Here is a 24,577-nt window from a genome sequence, read left to right as displayed (position 1 = left end):
AAAATGATTAAATCTGTCTTTCCTTTTGAAAGTACGTTCCAATTTAAACTGAGCACTGCAATACAGTTTATAGCAGATAACCTTAAAACAATTCCGTTAAACAGGATGCTTATAGCTTTAGTACCCCCCAAACCAGTCTGATATAAAAAGTCAATTTGAAGAAGGATTGAACACAGTCATTTTTCAGTCAGCTGGCTCAAGATGTGAATAAAGCCACATTCATTACTAGAACGCAACGAGCACTAAATACGCTGGAGGGACAACAGACTTTGACAACTTATAATACAACGCTGACCTTCTCTTTGGTCCTCATGTTTGGCGGAGAGAAAAGGTGGCTGCAATTCAAATCAACATCACAGCAAGCTCATGGGTCACTATCGCAGAGGATCTCCAGGGAGGCCCAAAATGGAAATTAATTAAAATTTGTGCTGCCCATTGTAAAGGCCCAACACTATTGTTGCTACCAATATTAATTTTTATTGTGGGCCAGTTGGGCTCCCCAGACACATCTCTCACTCTGCCCTCCCTTTTGTCTGGCCAAAACGCTTTCATATCGAAGCTGCATATCAATGAAGTTTGCTATTCGTAAGTAGTAATTACAATATCAGCAGTTTTTACTGTCATTAAACAATGAACAATCATATTCTGATGAAGGAAAGTCGCTTGGAGATTACAAATGAATAACACTCTCCCAGCCGAGGCGAGTTTGCTGTGGGCCTGTTTGTCTTGCAGCCAGGTGATTTAATTTTTCAGGGGGAAAAAAAAAAAGGAGCAGGCAAATATTCAAGGGGATGGGTACCTGGGTGCTAACTCCAAAGTCGCAGAGCTTCACTTGTCCCCGTGTGTTCACCAACATGTTAGAGGGTTTCACATCTGCCAGAAAGGGACAAAATAGGGCTTTCAAACAAGTTATTCTGTATATGTTGTTTTTAGATAAAGATAAACATGTACCCTCATCATGATAGGGTTTTAATAGCCAATATTTCAAATAGACATTTTAAATGTCATCTCTTTGACTGGCAATACTCTTCAGCATTACCCTACTTCCGCACTGAGACTGGATTCCAATCATTTAAACCTCCGTTCTATTCTAAGCCTCTTATAAACCCGATATTGATCCCCTTGTCTCTTCCATGGCTTGAATTTCAAGCAGTGGTAACAAGATTTTTTTTAAATTTATTACTTGTGCCTGCGTGTACACACTATACACCCTCACCCCCATAGCGTGCGTGTTCGTGTTCTCTCTCTCTCTCTCTCTCATACTCCCTCCCCAAATACACTTGCACAGTTTAGCCCTGATTCTGCAGCCCGATCCACACATGGTGGACTGTATGCCTACACAGAGCCTTACTGGAGTCAACACTGATCTGCCTGCCCAGCTGCATTACAGGCCTAGCGCTCCCCTCCCATCATCTCAGTGCTCTCATGTAAGTGAACTGCCACAAGCACACCGAAATGCACTGCTAATCCCACAGAGAAATACACCAATAACCACACTAAAAGAACCACCCATCAATGCAGAGATTATAATGTTAACATTCTGTGACATGAAATAAAAGTAGATCAAGATTACATTGACTACTGTACATTCTACCTGTAGATAAACTAATTTTTTCCTGTACCGGATCCACTGTAGTGCATATCTTACCATTCCAGAGACGCTGGCCAGAATACATGATAAATACTTGGTACAATGCTGATCAAAAACGTGCAGAGATTAGAGTACAGTGGACATGTCTAATGGCTGCTTTCTCATGGCATTATGAATAAAAAGTAGAAGCTTTTCATTGCCGTCTTCAAAAGTGAACAGTAGTTGGGTGCAGATGGATGAAAACCAACTCCGAGAGAACCTAATTTTGTTTATCATTAAGTTGGGCTTTGTTTAGCAGATGTTTTCTGGGTATCACAGTAGCTTGCTTAATTTGTCTTTGTAATGTAAAGTATATAACTTCAATTAACAAGCTGATTAAATGCTCTGATGTCTGGGACAAAAATAAAGCTTTTATTTATTTATTTATTTATCTATATCTATATATAGATATAGATATATATATAAAAGGGGAGTGCCTTCAATAATTTGTCTATCTTCTCTATGTTTTAAGATACTATTAATAACATTAGTGTATTTGCAATCTTCTCTCCCTGGTACCCCAAACTCAACATCACGCAACTCCATCATGTCACAGCTTCAAGGGCACAGTTCTTATTTCACATAATCCTTATTTCAACTGTATAGATTAAACTTGCCTGCTACACACTTAATGATTTTTCACCTACCTCACTAGCACGTGAGACAAAATACTGATTTAAAACTACCTATGCAGTCGGAAGAACCTCAGTCTTCTTTCAACCAACATTTTTTTTCTAATACAAATTTTGGGAAGACTCAAGTATTGTCTGTTTGTGACAATCCATTAAACTATATACAATTCTCTACTGCAGGATGACCACTCTCAATTTAACTAGGCCTGGAGTGTCACCAACATGCCTCTGTTATGACTGTCTAAGAAGAACAGTAGAATAATCCTATTCATTATGTTTAACTGTCTTCTGAAAAAATGTCAACAGACATATCTACCTAGTATTTTAAAGCCATGGTGCCTAACACGCTAGCCACTAGTCACATATGGCTATTTGGCCGGTTAAGTATGGCTAGTTCACTCTAATGGCTATTGCTTCAGAACTGGTTGGACACAATTGATTTAAAGGCTTCTATAAATTGAATATTTAAACAAATAATTGCCATAAAGCTCACTGGCTCCAGAGATCTCCCAGAAATCTTGGCAGAGAATTTCATTTAATGAGATATCATGTATTCACAGTGCGTGTGTGGGGAATCACACAATTAGTAAATTAATCTTTTTTATTTTTTTAAACCACTTCAGTTAATAGGTTAAATTTTGTTTTTAGAAAAAAACCAAATGTGCATAAATAATGTTATCGTGCACCATCTGCTTGTCATTAATATTACCGTTGAGAAGTGGAAGAATTTAAACAAGAGCCAAAAGGGGTCATTATGCTCCCTTAACTAGTGCTTGCTTAATACATATGATTTGTGGGAAGTATCATTATGGGGAATGAATACATTCTATTTATGATATTTCTGCCTATGCCGTTTCACCTTTCTCTAGATAAATGGGACACATGTGCTCTTACTTACCAGTTAATAGAACTGTCAGAGAATCAGGAAGCTGAATACTGAACATTTAGTCATCTTATTCAATAGCAAACAGATTAATTATTTTGAATAACATGGATTTGTAAAAAACCTAGTATCTTGATTTTTACTGCCTTTGACAAATACAATACTCTAAAGTTCAAGGAAGATGAGAAGTGCAAAAACACCATTTTAGCTATGGACAGCTCTCAATACATTATTTTTAACAATAATAAAGCAGATGAAACAACAAAAGTAGTCTCTCTGTACTGACCTTATTAGCCTCCTTTCTTCAGAGGCAATTGTTTTTTCCTAAACGTGAGTGGCACATGAGAGTGCATATGTATTTGACAGGCACTAGAGTACATGGTGATAGAGCCATTTAATTTATCTAAACAAGCAAACAAACAAAACCCCCCAATACTCCAATGCACACATTACCTTAAACTAGGTAGTAGCCTTTATTCTACAAGCGTTACTCATTTCTTTGGCAAAGATGAATTCATGTAACTGCTGGACAACGTAACCTGTTGCCATGCGTATTGTTAGAGCTACTGCAACTAATGACAGTAATCAGCGACCAGATGACCAGAGTTTAGAATGTGCAGACCCAAAATGACTAGGGGAGAAGGGGGAAGGAAAAAAAGGAGGAGGGGCGGAAAACAAGGAGCAGAGGTTATGAAAAAATCAAAGGGAAAAACAGGAAGGCAGAAGGGTGTCTGCATATCTTAAACTCAAAACTCCAGTTATCTGAAGAAGTGGGCTGTGCCCACAAAAGCTCATATCACCATCTACATGTTTTGTTAATCTAGAAAGTGCTACCAGACCAATTTTTGTTTTTTAAGTTTATCCTGTATAGAGTAACTCAGCTATCCCCTGGAGCTTTATACCCACTGTACATACTGGTAAACCAAGGCCCAACCTAGTTAAGACTGGTAAGTCTAACTTCAGTACCGGGCAAATTAGTCGAAACAATAGTAAAGAATAAAATTGTGAAGCATGTAGAAGAACATAATTTGTTGGACAAAAGTCAACATGGTGTCTGTAAAGGGAAATCCTGTCTTACTAATCTATTAGAGTTCTTTGAAGGGGTTAACAAACATGCGGACAAGGGGGATCCAGTAGATATAGTATACTTGGATTTTCAGAAAGCCTTTGACAAGGTCCCTCACCAAAGGCTCTTGTGTAAATTACATGGCCATGGGATAAGAGGGAAGCTCCTTTCTTGGACTGAGAACTGGTTAAAAGACAGGAAACAAAGGGTAGGAATAAATAGTAAATTTTCAGATTGGAGAGGGGTAACTAGTGGTGTACCCCAAGGGTCAGTCCTGGGATCAATCCTTTTCAACTTATTCATAAATGATCTGGAGAAAGGGGTAAGCAGTGAGGTAGTAAAGTTTGCAGATGATACCAAACTGTTTAGGATAGTCAAGACAGAAGCAGACTGTGAGGGACTCCAAGAAGATCTCACCAAACTGAGTGATTGGGCAACAAAATGGCAAATGAAAGTTAATGTGGATAAGTGTAAAGTAATGCACATCGGGAAAAATAACCCCAACTATACGTACAGAATGATGGGGGCTAATTTGGCTACGACAAATCAGGAAAGAGATCTTGGAGTTATCGTGGACAGTTCTCTGAAAACTTCCACATAGAGTGCAGCGGCGGTCAAAAAGGTAAATAGGATGCTAGGAATTATTAGGAAAGGGATAGAAAATAAGACCCAGAATCTCTTACTGCCCCTGTATAAAACTATGGTACGTCCACATCTTGAATACTGTGTACAGATGTGGTCTCCTCACCTCAAAAAGATATTTTGGCCTTGGAAAGGGTTCAGAAAAGGGCAACTAAAATGATTAGGGGTTTGGAACGGGTCCCATATGAGGAGAGGCTAAAGAGACTGGGACTTTTCAGTTTAGAAAAGAGGAGACTGAGGGGGGATATGATAGAGGTATATAAAATCATGAGTGGTGTGGAGAGGGCTGATAAAGAAAAGTTATTTATTAGTTCCCATAATAGAAGAACTAGAGGACACCAAATGAAATTAATGGGTAGCATTAAAACTAATAAAAGGAAGTTCTTCTTCACACAGTGTGTTGTCAACCTGTGGAATTCCTTGCCAGAGGAGGCTGTGAAGGCTAGGACTATAATAGAGTTTAAAGAGAAGCTGGATAAATTCATGGAGGTTAGGTCCATAAAAGGCTATTAGCCAGGGGATAAAATGGTGTCCTTGGCCTCTGTTTGTCAGAGGCTGGAGAGGGATGGCAGGAGACAAATCGCTTGATCATTGTCTTCGGTCCATCCTCTCTGGGGCACCTGGTGTTGGCCACTGTCGGTAGACAGGATACTGGGCTAGATGGACCTTTGGTCTGACCCAGTACGGCCGTTCTTATGTTATTATGTAAGAAATTTGTCTACACTCATTCTGAGTCAGTAAAAGAATCAGAAAAACCAGAAATCCTAATTGTTGGTCATCTCTGGGTAAGATCTTCAAATGGACTTGCGTCCCATTTTCAAAAGAGGCACAATTATGCAGGCCCAGTTAAATATCCATTCATCCAGATTAAGGATTTGTAATGAGTACTCAAATTGGAAGGTCTTACTCACTTTCTAGATAACATCATAATACTTCCATAGAAGGGATATAGTATTCAGACATGTATGTTGTTTATACTGAAACAACACACATGAAATATATATAGCCCAAAACATACTCACATAATATTTTTATTATGTATACTTCTCCTTAATGAGCATGCTCCAGAGAAAATAAGATATGCCATTTGGATATAATGTATACTCTCTGTACGTTAGTCTTGAACTGAATGGACTTGGTTTCCTATTTCTGCCAACTTTGACTTTGTGCAATATTAGAACAGTTTGATTGCTAATGTTGTGTTAAATCTACATTCATTTCTCATTACCCTTCCCTTTCTATTCTTTATCCTGAGGGGAAGAGAGAGCAGTTATCATTGGGCCAGTCTCACATCTTCCAAAGATGTGGTATAGGTGTTAATCTTTTGTTTACGTTTGATGTGGGTAATGACGACTATGACTACCGTGTTAGATTCATTAATATGCATGACTACCACCTCATTAATCACAAGGTATGTTTTGAAGCTAAGCTGCAGTAGTTACTGAAATGTCTGATCTGGAATAAAAGACTTGCTCATTATTTGTTTCCTTTCCTTTTATCCATCCGCTAGTCAGAAACGGCATGTTTGCTATACTGTATTATGCATTTTTTTCCCCATGAAGACCACTTCTCCACCTTGATTCTACCGTGGAATTTTTTGACTCTTTAGTCCATAAGAGTCTTCTATGTGGCACATTTTACACATGATGGCGAAGAAGTCAAGGTTAATTTTTCTTCCATTTACCTAATGCATTAAATCCTACACATAGCTCATGACTAGTAAGAAATAAATATGTATTCTGATTTGTACTTCACTACTCTGTATCCATTTACAAAGATCTAGAGCAGGGGTCTCCAAACTGCGGCCCGCGAGGCCCTCTCATCCGGCCCGTGGAGACCTTTTTGTCTGGCCTCGCCTTCTTCCGCGTGCCGGCGAGATTATCCCTGAGGCGCTTGAGTCCGAGCATTGGTGTCAGCGGGAGAAACGGATTCGCAGGCGGCTGCGCGAGGCCCCAGCGCGTGCACGGGACAGCAGGTAGCCCAGGTCAGGGACGGCTCCGCGTGCCGCTTGGCCGGGCGGGCGAAAAAGGGGGGTCTCGAAGGCGGGCTCCGGATCAGACCCGGCGGCAGAGGATCGCGGGAGGCTGGACGGAGGGGAGGAAACCCGACGGTGGTTTCTCAGGGGCTAGGAGCGAGGGGCTACTTCTCTGGGGGCGGGGCTGAGGAGCTGGTGCCCATTGCAGCAGGCGGTCTGGTTGCTGTGGCACAGTGATAACGTGTCTGCTTTCAAACCAGCTTTTCCCATTAAAATGCATGCCCCTTGTTCCATGAGGCTATGTTACAAATTGTCACCTCATTCCCTGCATGATAGGAGAGCGATCACATCTCTTCAAGTGTGAGTGTCTTAGGCTGAACATATTGAACCACCCCCAATTTCAAACAGTGATTTCTAAAGCCAGAAATGTCTGCTATTTTGGCATCCAGGAAACAATTTCACCATTCACACTAATACAGGTGTTCATGTGTAGTGTATCAATGTGTTATTAAATAATAACTGAATAAAATAATATTAAATAAATAATTAAAAACAACATCCATTTTTTGATTGGTTTTTATTTGGACCTCAAGTGTGTAGTCGGCCCCCGAACTGCTGTTTGATAGTTAATGCGGCCCTCGGGCAGAAAAGTTTGGAGACCCCTGATCTAGAGCATGCATGCCCGCATGCACGTACGTGTTTAAAGTGTCTTGAGGGAACACTGCGGACCGTAGGATGTTACTTAGGATTTGTCTTCACTACATGGCGGATTGACACTGCAGCGATCGATCCACCGGCAATCAATTTATCGTGTCTGTACAGATGTGATAAATTGAACTCCGAGTGCTCTCCTGTCGACTCTGGTACTCCACCGGTATGAGAAGAGTAACCCCCACTGACCTTACAATGTGGCAGACATCGCGGTAAATGTGTCGACTTCAGCTATGCTATTTGTAGATTAGCTGTGTAGGGAGGTGTACTGTAGACTAGGCCTCAGCCTCCCACATGGTTTTTCATAGCTTGGATTTTATTTGGAGCAAACTAGGAATAGATCAAGCCCAGCAAATTCTAAACTGAGAAAAAGGATGAGTCTGTATTTTATAGCTTGGATTTTAGTTGGAGCAAACTAGGAATAGATCAAGCCCAGCAAATTCTAAACTGAGAAAAAGGATGAGTCTGTATGTTTCTCTGTGGATGTTTTCTGGAAGCACGAAGGCACTTTCCATTCTAAGTAAACTGGCCACGTTTAATCAATACTCTGTACACCTTTTAATCAGTCCAATGAAAGTTCTGGAACATTATGTTGAAGTCACAGTTAACTGGGCAGGGAAAAAAAATTGATTCAGCTTCTAAGCTCAAAGCAGAAGAAAGGCATACAAATATTATACTGACAGTGTTTGTGCTTGACTATCAATGTTATTGGTTATCTGAAAGGCCACCTAACAATTCATTAGGCACACAACTCATTTTAAAATTAGTCTTTAAAACAATCTTTTGCTCTAGTTCATCGGGGAAGCGGCTAAGCAATGGCTTCTCACATCGACTTCATAAATTGGCCATTATGGGAACAGTTCTACTGTCAGTGAACTGGCATTGTTTTGTATGCTGGGTACATGACACAGAGTTTTCAGTTTTTGCACCTTTTACATTCCCTTTTTGCTCTTGCAAGAGGACATCCTGTTAATTCCATGCTTCTGACGAAACTCCGAATGAAGGGTAAAATTTCTAAATAAATTATCCAGAGGAAAAAAGTCATCCTCAGTAAACTGATTCAAATGTAAACACGATTAAAAAAAAGCTTCATTTCCTCCAGGAAGAGGACAAGAAACGAATAAAAAACCCAGCAGCCGTAGGCGCCTTTGAAAATCCTGACTAATCTCTTAGTATTCAAAGATACTTTTCCACTGTAGCTACTAAAATACACATTCCACTCTTCTCCAAACAGCGTACTATTAACATCCTCTCGCTTCCACATGAATGTCTCTGATAAAGCAGCACCCTTTGGCAGGGAGGGCACAAAAAACATTCATTGAGAAATTAGGATTGCGAATCTGATAAACATTAACAAGAGCTCAATTTTTATTATTGCTATTGCATCCAACTGTGCTAAGCATATACAAACATCTCAACAAAGAGATGGCCCTGCCTAAAAGAGTTTACAATCTGATTTCAAAGTTCCTGTTTAAAGGAGAAACTCTGAATTTAGATTACTCATTTCTCCCCTAGTTGATACTTTCTTTTATCCTCCCTTTAATCCCAAATAATGTCTGCTACTGTACCCTCCAACTGTGCACCAGGACTGAGTGAGCAGATGGGTTAAATTAAGCAGCATTGTGAGCAACATTAGATCTGTAGCTGTTACTTTCAGACACTTTGGTACCATTATAAACACAAAGAGTTTTCTTCTCGTTTGCCAAAGTACTTGTTACTTAACCCTTTTCTTGTTCTCCAGCAGGTGTATGCTCAGCATCTGCCATAGTCTGCCAGTTTATGCTTTGCATTTGAATGACCTGGTACATATGAATGAATTTATATTACTAAGAAAATCTAAAAGTGGCAAGAAGGTGAAAATAAAAAAATAATAAAAAAAAAGAATGTGAATGAGGAAAAGGCTTTATACTGAGAATGGTTTCAACTTTGCTTAAGTAGATTTAAAGTTATATTACCTTGTCTTTCAAAATAGTAGTGTTGGGGTAATGAGTCAAATATTTATGTGCCTAGAGATGGAGGGGAATACCTAGTCCGATTTTCAAAAGTGGTAAACTAGATGAGGCATCTAAATCCTATTGAATTCAATAGGAGTTAAGCACCTGACTTACTTAGACACTTTTGAAAATCCCACTAGGTATCTCTCTGCATCTTTAGGCACCTAAACACTTCTGAAAATCTGGGTCTATTTTTTTTTGTTTGAGTTGAAGAGAAACAGAAAGAAGAAGCAAGTAATAAAAATCCATAACCAGAGAATGTGAAAGGCTAGTGAGTAAAATTAATCCCTGGCATAAGTCCACTGATGTCAGCAGCAACACATCAGGGCTTAGTGTGGCCCACTCACTTTGTAAAAAGCTGTGCTGACCAAGAAAGTATAGTATTCACTTTGAAAATGAAAGAACAAACCTGTCACTCACCTCTGTGTAAAATCTTTAAGCTCCATAAATAGGTAAGGCCTTTAACAACCTGCATACAAGAGAAACAATACATAATAAAAATCTAACAGGAAAGATAGGTCTATTTCAGTTTACCCCATATTTTTAAGGTCGTCTTAGCTGCATTGTCCAGTAGTAACCCCGTAGACCAAGTTCAATTTTCTCTCTTGGCTTATTAAGAATACTTTCATTAATTCTTGGGTGATGTTAATTTCATATGAAGGAGATCATTACAGTTTTAGCCAAAATAAGTGTGAGTAATGTCTAAAATAGCAGAGTCTTCAGAGCATATTTTTAGGAACTAAATTTGGCTCAACTAGCAAATATGGATCTTCCCCAATCCTTAAACCAAACAGAACTTGATTTAAAAGAAAGAGGGTGGCAAATTTTCCTTATACATCTATTCTAAACAGAAAAGTGAGTGCATGTCCTGGTTACTTAACTGTAGATTTAACCCACTTGAAATAGTATGCCTGTTAGGCTTATTGTCTCTTTCTTTTTGTTAAAGTAGTATCCAGCATTTTTTTTTCCAGAAAAATGCCATTTTCAGGGCTATGCATTTTCAAAGCTGCTCTAGTTATTTTAGGGAGAGATACTTGTGGTCAAACTATTAACAATACATCATCAACAAATAAACCTATTTTCTCTTCATTTGTTCCCACTTTTATAGCCAATAGCTTGACATTGGTTCAAATGTATTGAGTAAAAAACTATATGTAAATGACATAAAAAGGAGAGGCAGAGAATGCAGCCTTGCTTTGTCTTTCTTTTTTAAAGTGGTTGGAACATGCCATTAACATTCCATGACGATGGTCTATAATACCAACCTCCCATCAGTTTAAGAAATTAGAAATAAATCCTATCAAGATGAAACCTGGCGTGATAGACTCTGTCAAGGGTGCAAGTCTTACAAGGTGGGGAGTTGAGCTGAGTTTGATTTTTTTTCATTTTTGTCAAATCAGAAAACTTTAAAAAAATAAAATAAAATAAAAAACAAAAAAATTCCCCCAAAACCAACAAAACAAAACAAACAGCCCCTTCCCCCCCGAAAAACCAACAAAAAAATCCACCCAACCAAAAACCAGAACCAACAAAAAAACCCTTTAGCCAACTCAAAACCCCTTCTGGGAGTCTTGAAGCAGTTATAAGATAATTTAATCAACCTGATTCTATTTTTTGCACATTTATTTTCTCCAGGATATTTCTGCTCCGTCAGCCAATTATTTTTATAGCAAAACTTTCCTACAAAATTTGCTGTCTATAAGGACATTCCACTAATTTTCCTTACTGAGGCAGCTCTTTTTTGTCCACTGCTCCCCTGAACAACAGGCCATTTTAGATGGATTGGAAAGCAATGGGAGTTTTTCATGTAGAACAATAAAAAACCTTTTTGGCCCTTAAGGAGGATAAAATAAAATAGAATTGTTTCTGTTAAAGGGATTGACTCAGAAACTTTACAGAAGTCAAAATTGTTACATGGCATGTAAAGGCGTAAGAAAGTATTAATGTTTAGCCTTCCTATTGGATTAGAAGATCATTCTGAAATCTCATTCATTCAGTAAACAAAATAACCTGAGCCTCTTTTGTGTACCGAATAATGATTTTGGAGCCCTACTAAATTGCTCTAGAGGGCACCTTCAGAGTGCTAAACTGGAATGCCGAGTTCAAAGTGCCTCGTGGCCTCAGATGGTAATTACCCATCACAAAGAGCCTTAATCATATTCTATATATTCCCCTCAGTGTGGCCTTGTTCACGTTAGCCTTTCAAAAAAGCAAAGCAGTGGAATTCTATTTACACATTGTTTCAAAAATAGCCAGAATTATAGCAATACTTAAAAAAACCCAAAACCAACATACCAGAATGGCATGTCATTCTTCTACTTCCCCAACAAAAATAGTTTCAGATCTCGTAAGCTATTCTCTTCGTTAAACATATATTCAGATTAATTAAAATCTTTAAAAATACTTAAATTTGCATAATGAATTTTGAACATTTATCATGTACAGGAATAAAGCAAACAATTGCTACAAAAAAACAACACCTGTGAGTTATTATATACACCTCTTTATTAAGGCAGATAAACAGTTATTAAAAGATTGCTATTAAACTATCACATTCAGATTATCTGTGCAAGTGGGTACATGAAAATTCAAGGAGGTTTTCTTTGTTTTTTTTCAATGTAAGCTATGTTTTAAAGGTACAGAATAAAGAAAATTAGCATAAATCATTGTCATTCAGTGAAATACTAAAACATATATTAAAATAAATGCCTTTTTCCTATTAAGAATGGACATTTTGATATTAAGCATTATTCAAAGAGGATGCCAGCAGACAGTGGTATCTTTTGATTGAACATCTAGGAGGTATTATCGGTATTCAGTAAAGTAGGTTTTGCAACAATGACTTGACAAAGCCTTGACACAAAAAGTACTTCTATCTGCTGTCAATCACTCACTCTCTTGACAGTTCAAGTGCACATCCTTTCAGAGAGAACTTCAATCAACATTAGCACTAAAAATACAGTGCACAATGTCACTAATTCAGAAATGGAAGTGGAAATAAATGTGTGAAGTGGCAAGCAAAGGTAGAATAGTATCAACCATAGAGATGCCTGAAAGCACATCCACTGCAGTAGGAAATTGTACAGCCTGCCTCTTTCAGGGTTCTCAGATTTTCCTTTTCCCAGGAAAAACCGCTAGCCAAACACTGCATAAATTGAATAATGCAATAAATAGAAAAATATTTTTCTTCTTATAGAGGATGTGTTGGGCAGAACGAGCCAGAGTTTTGGGTCGGAATCAGACATCGCTCTCTCCTCCTGAGGATCCCTTTCTGGCAGCTTCCTCCATCTTTCTCACTGCTTTTCTTCCACTAATCACCATCTATCTTCTCCATGAGATGTCTCATTAGATGAGTCTTGATTCAGATTCCTGTCAGAACTCCGCCCCTTTTCCAAACACTCTCTCATCCCTACAGTACCTTGCTACATCCACAGTAAATAAATACTGAAAAAAGCCCAGTATTTGACAAAGCAGAACTTAGAACCATAGAATACTAGAACTGGAAGGGACCCTGAGAGGTCACCAAGTCCAGTCTACTGCCTTCACAGCAGGACCAAGCACCATCTAGATCATCCCTAACAGATGTCTATCCAACCTGCTCTTAAATATTTTCCGTGATGGAGATTGCACAACCTCCTTCAGCAATTTATTCCAGTGTTTAGCCACCCTGACAGGTAGGAAGTTTTTCCTAATGTTCAACCTAAACCTCCCTTGCTGCAATTTAAGCCCATTGCTTCTATGATCAGAGACCAAAGAGAACAATTTGCGCCCTCCTCCCTCTGATACCCTTTTAGATACCTGAAAACTGCTCTCATGTCCCCACACAATTTGTTTTTCCAAACTAAACAAACCCAGTTCTTTCAGTCTTCCCTCATAACGCATGTTTTCTACACCTTTAACCATTTTTGTTGCTCTTCTCTGGACCTTCTCCAGTTTCTCCACATCTTTCTTGAAATGTGATATGCAGAACTAGACACAATACTCCAACTGAGGCCTAATCAGTGCAGAGTAGAGCGGAAGAATGACTTCTCGTGTCTTGCCCACGATACTCCTGTTAATGCCTCCTAGAATCATGTTTGCTTGTTTTGCAACTTCTCTAGGAAAGAAAATAATGGATTTGATAGTAAACTCTTGCAGGATCAACTTGAATCAAAGGGGGCTTGTACTCCTCACTTCTCCCTGAGCAGGGTAATCTGATGCATGGAGGGTTGGGCAGGAGTAAGGATGAAAGAAAACTACAAGTGTCATACATAACATTTGTACTTAATCTGTATACAAGTGCAAGGGTTTGGTGCTCAGTCTGCTTCCAGTGGATGAGTGTCTACAACAGAAAGGTGTCAAGTATCAGAGGGGTCGCCGTGTTAGACTGAATCTGCAAAAGCGGCGAGGAGTCCTGTGGCACCTTATAGACCAACAGAAGTGTTGGAGCAGAAGCTTTCGTGGGCAAAGACCCACTTCGTCAGATGCGTGTAGTGGAAATTTCCAGAGGCAGGTATAAATATGCAGGCCAGAATCAGGCTGGAGATGATGAGGTGGAACAACAGAAAGGGTAACACTGCAATTGGCCTAATTTCAGCAGCCTATTTTCCCAGCCGCAGAGATGATCATGCCAAGTCAGGGATTAGTCCCACTGGAAGGAGACAGTACGTGTGGAAGGTTCCACAATTGCTACCCGCATGTAGCGGTTCCGCCAGGCCACGCCTCCCAGCTGCTAATGAGCCCCACCTGCTGGGGTTCCCCATGCAACAGCAGGTAACCATGTGTGCTGCAGCTGGCGCTAGGGCCGTCCCTCGTGGGGTAGCCTCATTGTGGCCCCAGTTCCAGCTCTGTCAGCTGTGACATGGCCCAGCTGGTGGGGCCGTGCCACAGGCAAGCCGCAGCCCTCTGCTGGGGCCAAGCGCCGCGTGGAGCCCGGCTGGTGTGGCTGCACAGCTCAGCGTAGCGCCTGGCCCCTGCCGAGCACCGTGACAGCTGAGCCTCATGCGGCACGTGGCCCCAGCCACTCGCTGCAGCTGTGTTCAGCAGGGGCCCAGCAGCCGTGATGCTCAGATAGGGACAAGCACCACGTGGTGTGGGCTCTGCACAGCCCTCTGTGCTCAGCTGGTGGCTGGGAGGCAGGGCTAGGTGAGGGGTGTGGTGCAGGCACAGAGGCTATGAGGTGGGGCTAGTGCTGGGGGGCTCTGAGGGTGGGGGGCTCTAAGAGGCAGCGGGGGCTGCCACTGAGGGGCACTGTGACATCCAGGATGGGGAGCTGGCACTGGAGGGCTGTGGGGGTGAGGCAAGGCTGGCACTGGGGACAAGGCTAATATTGGGGGCTGGCATAGGGGTACCTGGGGGGCTTGGGTGCAGTGGGGCTCTGGAAACAGGAGGCTGGCACCAGGGAACTCTGAGGGCTAGAGGCTGGTACTGGGGGGCTGAGTGCAGGGGACTCTGGGGTCAGTGACTGGCACTGGAGGGTAGTGGAGGGGTGAGGGGCTCAATGGGATAGGCCTGGCACTGGGCTTTTTATACCAGGAACCAGCAAACCCATTCACAAATGAATATGCAAATAAAATGATACCAGACTGCCAAAAGTTTGTGAATGGGTTTGCCAGTCCCTGGTATAAAAACGGTTAGGAACCACTTCCCTAATGCACCTCTTTTATGGAGACCTATTAAGCATTTTAACCAAAGGACACTGCGGTGATATCTATGACCTTACAAGGAAATAAGGTCCTAGCTCTTCCCTTCTTACTCTGGCGGGGATGGAACTTGGGCCTTGTGGAGCACAGTTGCCATGGAAGGTCACGGTTGCCAGGAGACACGTGATTCAGCGTTCAATGGAGCAAGCAGACCATGGGGTAACATTTCTTCTCTTTGACATACATTAGAAAACCGGCTACTGTGTCTGGATTAGTTGGAGTTATTTCCAGGGCTCCAAAGTGTGCAGTATAGAAAAAGCGTTAGTTCACAGGGCTTTCTGTCTGGCACTTTTCACAGGCCCTAAATTCACTTTAAAAAAAAAAAAAAAGAATAAATGAATGCCCCATCACAATAGGACTGATATAACGAACCACAAGACCCAGGGCTTGTCTATACGTAAAATGCTACAGCCAACACCACTGTAGCCCTGCTGCTGTAGTGCTTCAGTGGAGACACTATCTATGCCGATGGGAGGGATTTTTCCATCAGTACAGGTAACCCACATCTGCAAAAGGCAGTAGATACATCAATGGAAGAATTTTTCCACTGCCCCCGCACTGTCTACTTGGAGACTTTTGTCATCTTATCACTCGTGTGTGGATTTTTTCATATCTCTGACTAATGTAGTTAAACCAACCTAATTTTCTAGGGTAGACCAGGCCTTAAGTCTTAATTGATGCATTAAAGATCTAAATACTGTATCGGGTGCTCATGGAAAGTTTTTACTTAAATAGGAAGCATTTACTAATTTTGAAAACGCTTCTAATTAACTGAAGTGCACATCATGCACTTTTTTTTTTGGCAGACTTTACAGCCTAGTGTATTTGCACAGCTCAATGGCCCAGTGCTTCTAGTGCATGGAAGATAAGAAGATCTATAGATTCAAAAAAAAGCTTTGTGCTTCTCATATAGAGGAGTCTGAGATTTTGTCTAAGTAAGATCGACCATCTGGGCTGTCCAAATCACTAGCCTTTTCCATTTCCCCTCTCATTACATGTGCAGGGATGTAAATACCAAGCTAGCAATCCCTGGGACCTTAGGACAACAACTGTAAGCTCTTTGGGGCATGGACGTGTGTGCCCGTTCAGTGACTGTACAATGGGGTGCTGACGTGCTCCTGGGATTCTAGGTGATACCGTAATTCCAAGGATATACAACGATAAGCAGCAGCCGGAGCTGCTGCCCAGGGGAGCTTGCAGGCTACACTGCTACCGCATGGAAGTTATTCAGCCTGTAAGGGGTTTTGTTTCCCACTCTCTCAAGCAAGTGTAGAGAACTAGCAAGGGAGGCAGAGCCAGCTACCGAACTCCATCCCCACTGCAAGAGGTGACTGCTGCGGCTTCTGAGTGCAGAAGGTGATCACGCTCCGTCTTTCAATATGCCTGCTCATTGGTCCCCATTCCATTCCTAGTCCATACAGTGATCATGGTGCAAACCAATGTAGGAGCAACACATGTCAGGTGTTAACCACCTGTCCTCCAAGGGGAGCAGCAGGGAGCGTTTGCCAACAACAGATTTGGCAAGAGGTCAGGGTGAACAACGAGCAGACGTGAAGCTACTTAGAGAAAATATCATCAGAGAAGGATGTTCATTATTCTGGTCAGAGAATGGAGCGAAAGTAGAGCTGTGAATTACAATGAACAGAGACTAAATAGCTGCCTGTGTAGGATTAAAGGATTTAAATTATCATCTTGATGTATAATGAATGTGAAAACCCAGCACTTAATTAAATGGCACATGATAGAATAACTTTGTCATGCTTTAAACTGCTTAAGTTATCAAAGTATTTCTTAGATTTCGCAATTGTTTAGCAGTATCCCTCACCCCCATGATGTTTGCTAAGATGTCGTTCAATTAGCCTCAGTTCAGGCTTTGAAAGCAGATTATAGAATAAAAAAAGTGACTCCCTCTTTTGCAAACACCATTAGCAAAATCACGGGAACAATGCACTGGTACTCACTCTCAGGAGGAAGTCCTCAGATGCTGCTGTGACCCACTGATGTGCTACAGAGGCTCTGAGGAGCCCCCTTGTCAAAATGCAGCCACCACACGGAAAGGAGGATGGGGCCAGGATTTAGTCCCATGCTCCCCTGGGATTAGCACTAAAGATGTCTTGTGTGAAGGATCACAGAAATGGGTTGGGAACGCCACATGCCCCACAGGCAGGTTTTGCCTGCTCTCACTTTCCCAGCAGAGCCAATCCAGTCTCCGGCTTGTTGCTTTAGGAAACAGATCAGCAATGGGGGAAAAAGCTGTTCTGTACATGCGGTTAAACGTAGGAAGCCACTGCACCTTGAGAACAGTTCACATACAAGGCATGTGCAGCAGAAAAAAAGCAAGACTTCCTTTGTTTTCATCAGAGTTAGACCCAACTGCTTGGCCTGAGGAGCGGATCGAAATGATTCACCTGCCTCCGTGCACAGAGAGAACCGTAAGAGTTGAAACACACGAGTCAGTTCTCCAGAAGCACGAAAGCAGCCCCATCATGCGTCACTAACGTCCCACTGTCAAATGGTCTTTCTGCTGTTTATCAAGGCCATACCAGGGCACAGAATGGATGGGAACTCTGACAGTGGCCCAATCAGAGGTCACCCGATCCAACCAAATCTGGCTGGATACACATATAGCACAACCAAAGACAAAAATACTTACAGCTACTGCTATTCTTCCCAGTACATGCTCTGGAATTTTTCTATAAACATCCAAAGAGCCGCCTGTAGGGACAGACACAGGAAGTGTGATTAGTTAATATAAAATCAAATACTTCCCTGGATTTAAAGGTTTTCTAGCCCTTTGGTTATAAATAAAAACGTCCTAAACAACATGACAGTAATAGTGTCAGAAGTAACTGACCGTAAACAACATTCGTTCCCTGAACACACATAGGAGACAGAGCTCTCGACATCTCCTTCCTTCCCATGTTTGCAAAGATATTGCTAGAGTTGTTTCAGAATACATCCATCTTGCAGGTTAGAAAGATAGGACTGAACAAGGTTTGGTGCACTTTAATTCATTACTGAGTAGCAGAAAGACTTCAGAAGAATTACAACCGATTACAAAGTCAAAATCATCATTAACACCTTGTCACAAACAAGCATGTACAATTGATGAGGGATGTGAAAGTGGAACCATGTACACAGTTCCTCCACGGTTACACACAGGCTCCTGGCTTTTAAAGTGGCTCCCGGCGCACACTGACCCCCTGCATGTAACTGCTTGATTAAAGGCATTTTAACATCCCTAAAAGTGAGGTTATCAATAACTATCGGTCTCTAGCACAGCGAAACGAGCTCCTGAAATCAACCTTCCCTGAAGATCAAGCAGTGAAGGATTTATTGTGTGTCAAAGTCACAACCCTGAACTGCCCAGAGGTGTAAGAGAAAGAGCTTCTGGTCACACAGAGAAAGCTTCTGCTGGTAGCTTCTTTATGGAGTACGATTTCCTACCCACTCACAGTTTAATATGGCCAGGCACTATATGTGGAGAAGATGGGGAACTGGTTCCTAACGGAGTGCCAGGATCTCCAGGAGACAGGGAAGCATACCTTACACTAACCTAACTCTTCTATTTGATTACTAGCAGATTTCCCAGCAATGCTCAGGTTCTTAACTTTTTTTTTTTTTTTTTGGAAACCAAAAAGAAAAATGTACATACTTTATTGAAATGATTGCATTTTTCAAAAATACAGTGTTATAGTTATGAAGCTAATTTTAGTAAAAAAAAAATTAAAAAAGGAATTCCATGAAGTGTATTTTTTCTGCATCCCTATAACTCTTATCATTTGCTATGTTTCAACAAAAAAGGGCCATTGAAAATTTGGATTCCAAAAAAATTGACTTCTAGCTTTCAAACATTAAGTATTGATTTAGCGGCGCCAAAACAGAGCACTACTCCAAATTTCTCTGTTTTATCTCTTTTCTGTAATGTTTATTAAGAAACAACCCAATTCCAGGTTCATCCAATGATTCTGGCTAATCTTTTTTCAGTCTCTTTCAACATTCGCTCAGTTATGTCAGTTTTAGGGACTGGACTCAATTTGGTGATTTCGTCTTTTTTCTGTTTGGTTTTAGGAGAAGCAATCCCATTCCAGGCACATCCTGTTTCCCTGGAACAACCAAACCTTTTCAGAATGTAGAAGAGATGAATAGAGGGGGTGATTTCCTAGCTTGTAAGAGTGTAAATCAAAACATAAAACAGAGAGGAATTTTCAGATTTGGTAGGGATTGATTCCATCAAAGTGAATGTGGTTTTACCAAACAGACTCCACCTTGAGCAGAGGTAAGCCAACACTGAGAAATTTTGAAAATCCCACCCTTTGCACATGTTTATGATCAAGTTAAAAAAAATCATAAAAGACATTCTTGGGAGTCCAGAGAACAATCACAGGATCTGGACTCCCAATCCATTCTGCAACTGAGAGTCATTGTGACTAATAGTTCATCTAAAGAGCTCCTCCATTTTCTTCACAGTCTCCATCTTTGGATTTGTGCCAGTCCCCATGTATACTGCTATACCTCATTTCCTTCAGGAGACAAGGTGGGTGAAGGAATAACTTGAATTGGACAGAGCGCATACGCTTGAAAGCTGGTCTCTCTCAGCAACGGAAGTCGGCACAACAAAAGATATTGCCTCATCCACCTCATTTCTCTAACATCCTGGGACCAACACAGCCACCACATTGTTTTCTTAAAATCATTTTTATTTGTGTTAAGTTTTGTTTTTAAATGCAGAATGCCTATGCTCGAGGCATTAGACTGGGCTCAAATTTTTACAGTGAATTTAGGTGGGCTTTTACACAGCGTGATGAACAATCACGCAGCTTCACAAGTCTACTGAACACCAAACAAGAGCAAATGTCAGGACAACCAGGTAGCCAGCTGTGGCCTGAGCTAGAGCTGGAGCAAGGAAAAGAACAGTCTGTCAGAGCTACCAGACAGTAGAGAGCATCCACAACAAGGTGTCGACATTGAACAGACTGGAATGGCTACTTTCATTAGGAGTCTATATGCCTCAGGTAATCATCTCAAATGACATCGGGCTCAGCGCACTGGAAAAGACTCAGGCGTAGGGGTGAATAGCCAGAGTTAGAGCACTTATGTAAGAGGAAGGCTGCTCACAGCCTCAGAGCACTCTTGTTCACGAGCCTACGTTGCAGTGTTTGTTCACCTCTGCACAAAAATGGTCTCACACACATTAGAAGCCGTCAAGTCTTGAGCTTAAAATATGAATAGTTTGAGTCCAGACTTTGCAGGGGAAGAAATCAAAGGGCACTGATCTTCGAATATCCAGACAGCTTTGCTGCGCAAAGCAAACAGTGGACAAAAATTGTGGTCCATGTTCAAAACTGGGAGCTTAAAGTTAGGCTTGTAAATCCAAATGTAGGCACCTAAACAAACATGCCCCATGTCATGCACCTCCCACGGTTTAGGAAAATTGGCTTCTGAATAGGGCTAGGCATAACTCAATGACACTTTATGCAAAATGCGTCATGGAATATATCCATTTTAATGTTACAATCTGCTGAATCTGTATATCCTATTTTTGCGCATGTATCGTTCTTGTATGTGAAGTTAGAAAGATGAAGTGCAGTGCCGTTGATTGTTCTAAATGTGCTGAGGGCCATTACCGATAGCCCAGAAACTTAATTCAGTACTCAAACCAATGGCCTGTGAATAATCTTATTTGCCCTTTTAGCCCAAATTGTGGCTGGTCCCAGAAAGACATGAGACCATGCCACCTCGTACCAGGTTCAAGATGAATTCCAGTATTTTTCCATAGAATTGGAGGGGGGCACCAAACAGAGGATTCCCATCTGGGGGAAAGTCTATTTAAGCAATGAGAAGGAATCAGCCTTTGTCTTCAACTGGCCTTTGAAACTGCCTGGCTCATCCTAAGACAATACAAAGAACATTGTAGAAACTGTAAACACAGCCAGAGTAAAGATCAACTCTGACTTGAAGCTCCTTCCCGTGATAAGAACAGCTGTTCAGGGTAAGAATTTTCAAGTAACAAATTTCTTAGTGGACTAGAACAAAGCGTTTTTTGTTCAATTTAATTTAGTAATTTACTTTGATCTGAGTGTTTTCACTTGCAACCACTTAAATCCTGCATTTTACACTTAATAAAACACTTTTCTTTATTATCCAGCCTAGTGTAAATAACAGTTATGGGGGGGGGTAGGGAGGAGAGGGGAGCAACCACTGTGCATATCTCTTTTTCACTGATAAAGTAGGGGGGCATTATCAGTTTTCACCGTGTAAAATTTGTACACAGGGTAAGATGGATTTGTTTGGGGATTTGGCCCCTTTTGGGGGTTGGTTTCCTGGGTGCTAAGTTCTTACAGCTGAGCTCTCCCGGACAGTGTTTGTGTTGCTCTGCAGGGGGAGGTAACTCCAACTCTGCACCTTGCATGGGGGAGACCAGAGGATCTGGCCCAGCAGGACAGGCTGGTGGGGAGACCCAAAGAGCAGGAAGGTAGGCATTATGGGCATGATCAGTACACGAGGGGACAACTCTAAGAGGTCTCCTGTGAATCACCCTGTCACAGACTGATCTTTAAAGATGCTGAGAATTTGCAGCTTCCATCAACTTCAATGGAATTTGTGGGTACTCTGCACTTGCAAAGAGAAGACAGCAATAATTAAAACAATCCAACAATCTGTTTCACCATCTTTATTTAGTAAAACAGCATTTTTATTACACTTGTAAAAGTGAAAAGGCAAATAAGCCTCGTTTTATGTTCCCGTTGATCATGAAGATCCATTGGCAGGTGCCAGGATGAGATTACAATTCATGCAGTTTTCTTGGCTTTCAAGTCCATCAGAGGAGAACCAATATAATACAACTGTGGGTGTGTTTTACGCTGCATCCCCTTAATATATAAGTATCCCCAAACATATAGATGCAATGGGCTGAGCTAACAGTAGAGATTCATCTGTGATGAGCTACTCCACAAAGGAGGTATTTGTTCACGCATCCATCCATAGAACTCACCCCCAGAGGACAATTTTGAGACAAAGTTCAACGGGATTTTTTAAAGAGGAGACTGGTAGCAACTACTCCAAAGACAGAAGGCTGATCAAAAATAGTCACTAGGTGTTAAAAAGTGTCAGGCTTAAGTGCTATTCACTTGCACCGGCTAGGCGATAAAAGTTTCTATCTTCACCTACAGCCCTACACATCCATAACAAAAGTTCTGAACAAAAGTTTTGACAAAGTCCCATTATGTTAAGTTTTGTTCTTCCTTGCCATTACTGTTTATAGGTCACTGTCAGGGGGAATGCACACTGCATTAGTTGGACCAGAATTCTTCTCCAATATGATTCAAAGTACCTTTTGAATGGTCAGTAAATACCTGTGCTGTATAATATCATGAAATATGCACATCTTAAAGCCCTAGGGATGACCCGACCTGGGACTAGAGCTCACGACCCCGTGCTTCCCAGGCGAGTGCCCTATCCGCTAGGCCACATGGGAACCCGCACCACCACCTTGCCGTCAGGGCGCCCTTTATCCCTCCAGCCCCGGGGACGACCCGACCCAACCTGACAACCCCTGAATTATACAAGAATTCAGACTGGCAGAGATTTACAAGCAGGTACTTCTGTCACTTTTTAATTTGCCTGAGTGCACTCAGATCCTGATCTTCAGACTGTAGGCAGAGGTGTATTGTAGCATTTCCAAATATTTCCCTACTTGGTGTGCCCATCATGTGACATGCACGCGTAAATACCAATTTGTACACAAATTTCCAGCAGCATGTTCCGTATGCCTGAGTTCATTAACGAGAGCACAGATATTGAAAACCACATGCATTGAGTAATGTTTGTATAGTACAAGAACATCAATGCTGAATATATATATATATATATATATATATGTATACACACATACAAACACACACACACAAATTAGCATTTACAGAAGATCAGACCCACAACTCATCTGAAACAGGTTGTAAAGAACTTCAGAAAGGGAAGAGCAAAAAGAATGATCATATCTAGACTGTAAAACAGATTATTCTAATAAGCATAAATGTATAAAAACTATGAAAGATTTATTTTGCGATCATCAGTGAAAGACAGTAGCCAACAATGGTCATTGATACTCATATGCTTTATGATAGAGATGCAGCTGTGTTAGTCTGGTGTAGCTGAAACAAAAGACAGGACTATGCAGCTCTTTAAAGACTAACAAGATGGTTTATTAGGTGATGAGCTTTCGTGGGCCAGACCCACTTCCTCAGATCAATATTGATCTGAGGAAGTGGGTCTGGCCCACGAAAGCTCATCACCTAATAAACCATCTTGTTAGTCTTTAAAGAGCTGCACAGTAATGTCTTTTATATGCTTTATGAGAAAGCCATCATTGCCTGGCTATATTATTAATTATTTGTAAGACATCTATATCTTCATATCCAACTTAACCGCACCTTAGGGAAAAAAATCCTGGCCCAGCCAAAAAATGCTGACTCACGAGAAATTCAGAGAGTGTCATGGATTATTGCTTCAGCGACATAACAACAACATAAAACTAAGAGCAGGATGTTGGAAAATGTTTGAGTTCTCATGCACCAGACAGTGGAAGACATGCAATCGAGATTCCCAGACTTGATAGACAGAGGATAGCAAAGATTATAAATCGCTTTCATAAGGCTGCTTTGTTTGTTGAAAGTGCCTTTTATCCAAGGATGTCAAAGCACAACATTTTAATGTAAAGGTGCTAATATATCTCCAAAATGACACTGGAACCAGATCACAGGATAGGGAGTACTATAGAACTGAAAGATTCATACTGGAAGAAATAAGGGTACACTCCCAAGGAAACTTAGTGCAGCAAAACTAAACAGATGTGTTGGAAATAATTCGTTATCTTGCAATTAAGAACCAATTTTCACTGAAAACACACAGGACATTGGGTTAATAGATTTCTTTAAAAGAAAATCTGTTTTGGCTATTGAAACATTAAAAGAAAAGAACAGCTGTTTTGTCAGTGAAGACAGATTGCATGGAAGAATCAACTATCAAAACACAGATTAAACTAGCATTTATTTCTATTCTATTTACATTTTCAATAAAAGTAAATGAAATTACATTCAGAAAAATATTGTGTATAATGAAATATTTCATGTGAAGCAGTAATTCCAACATCCTTTAAAAATGATCATATCCTACACATAGGAAGTACATATTTTTAAAATGTCTTTCTTTTGTTGTCCTTATATACACTCATGCCTCTGTAAATTCCACTCCAATTTATCTGATGAAGTAGGTTTTACCCACAAAAGCTTATTCCCTAATAAATTTGCTAGCCTCTAAGGTGCCAAAGGACTCCTCTCTGGTTTTGCAGATACAGACTAACAC

At 40.9% G+C, this 24,577-nt stretch overlaps 1 protein-coding gene across 4 annotated transcripts in view; it reads right to left on the bottom strand.

Annotated features, from left to right (window-relative positions):
- MAP2K5 (mitogen-activated protein kinase kinase 5) overlaps positions 1-24,577 on the bottom strand; it is a 205,067-nt gene that overhangs the window by 105,705 nt on the left and 74,785 nt on the right. For all 4 annotated transcript variants that reach the window (XM_075896855.2, XM_075896856.2, XM_075896854.2 and 1 more), the window contains 3 exons: positions 17,868-17,929; positions 9,954-10,002; positions 800-873 (listed from right to left, as the gene is read on the bottom strand). In XM_075896855.2, the coding sequence (XP_075752970.1) occupies positions 800-873; positions 9,954-10,002; positions 17,868-17,929 (185 nt within the window). The remainder of the gene's footprint in view (positions 1-799; positions 874-9,953; positions 10,003-17,867; positions 17,930-24,577) is intronic.

This window comes from Pelodiscus sinensis, chromosome 14 (genome assembly GCF_052426305.1).
Source record: "Pelodiscus sinensis isolate ZL-2025 chromosome 14, ASM5242630v1, whole genome shotgun sequence".
Classification (NCBI taxonomy): Eukaryota; Metazoa; Chordata; order Testudines; family Trionychidae; genus Pelodiscus; species Pelodiscus sinensis.
This window is presented reverse-complemented; position numbering and strand designations above follow the sequence as displayed.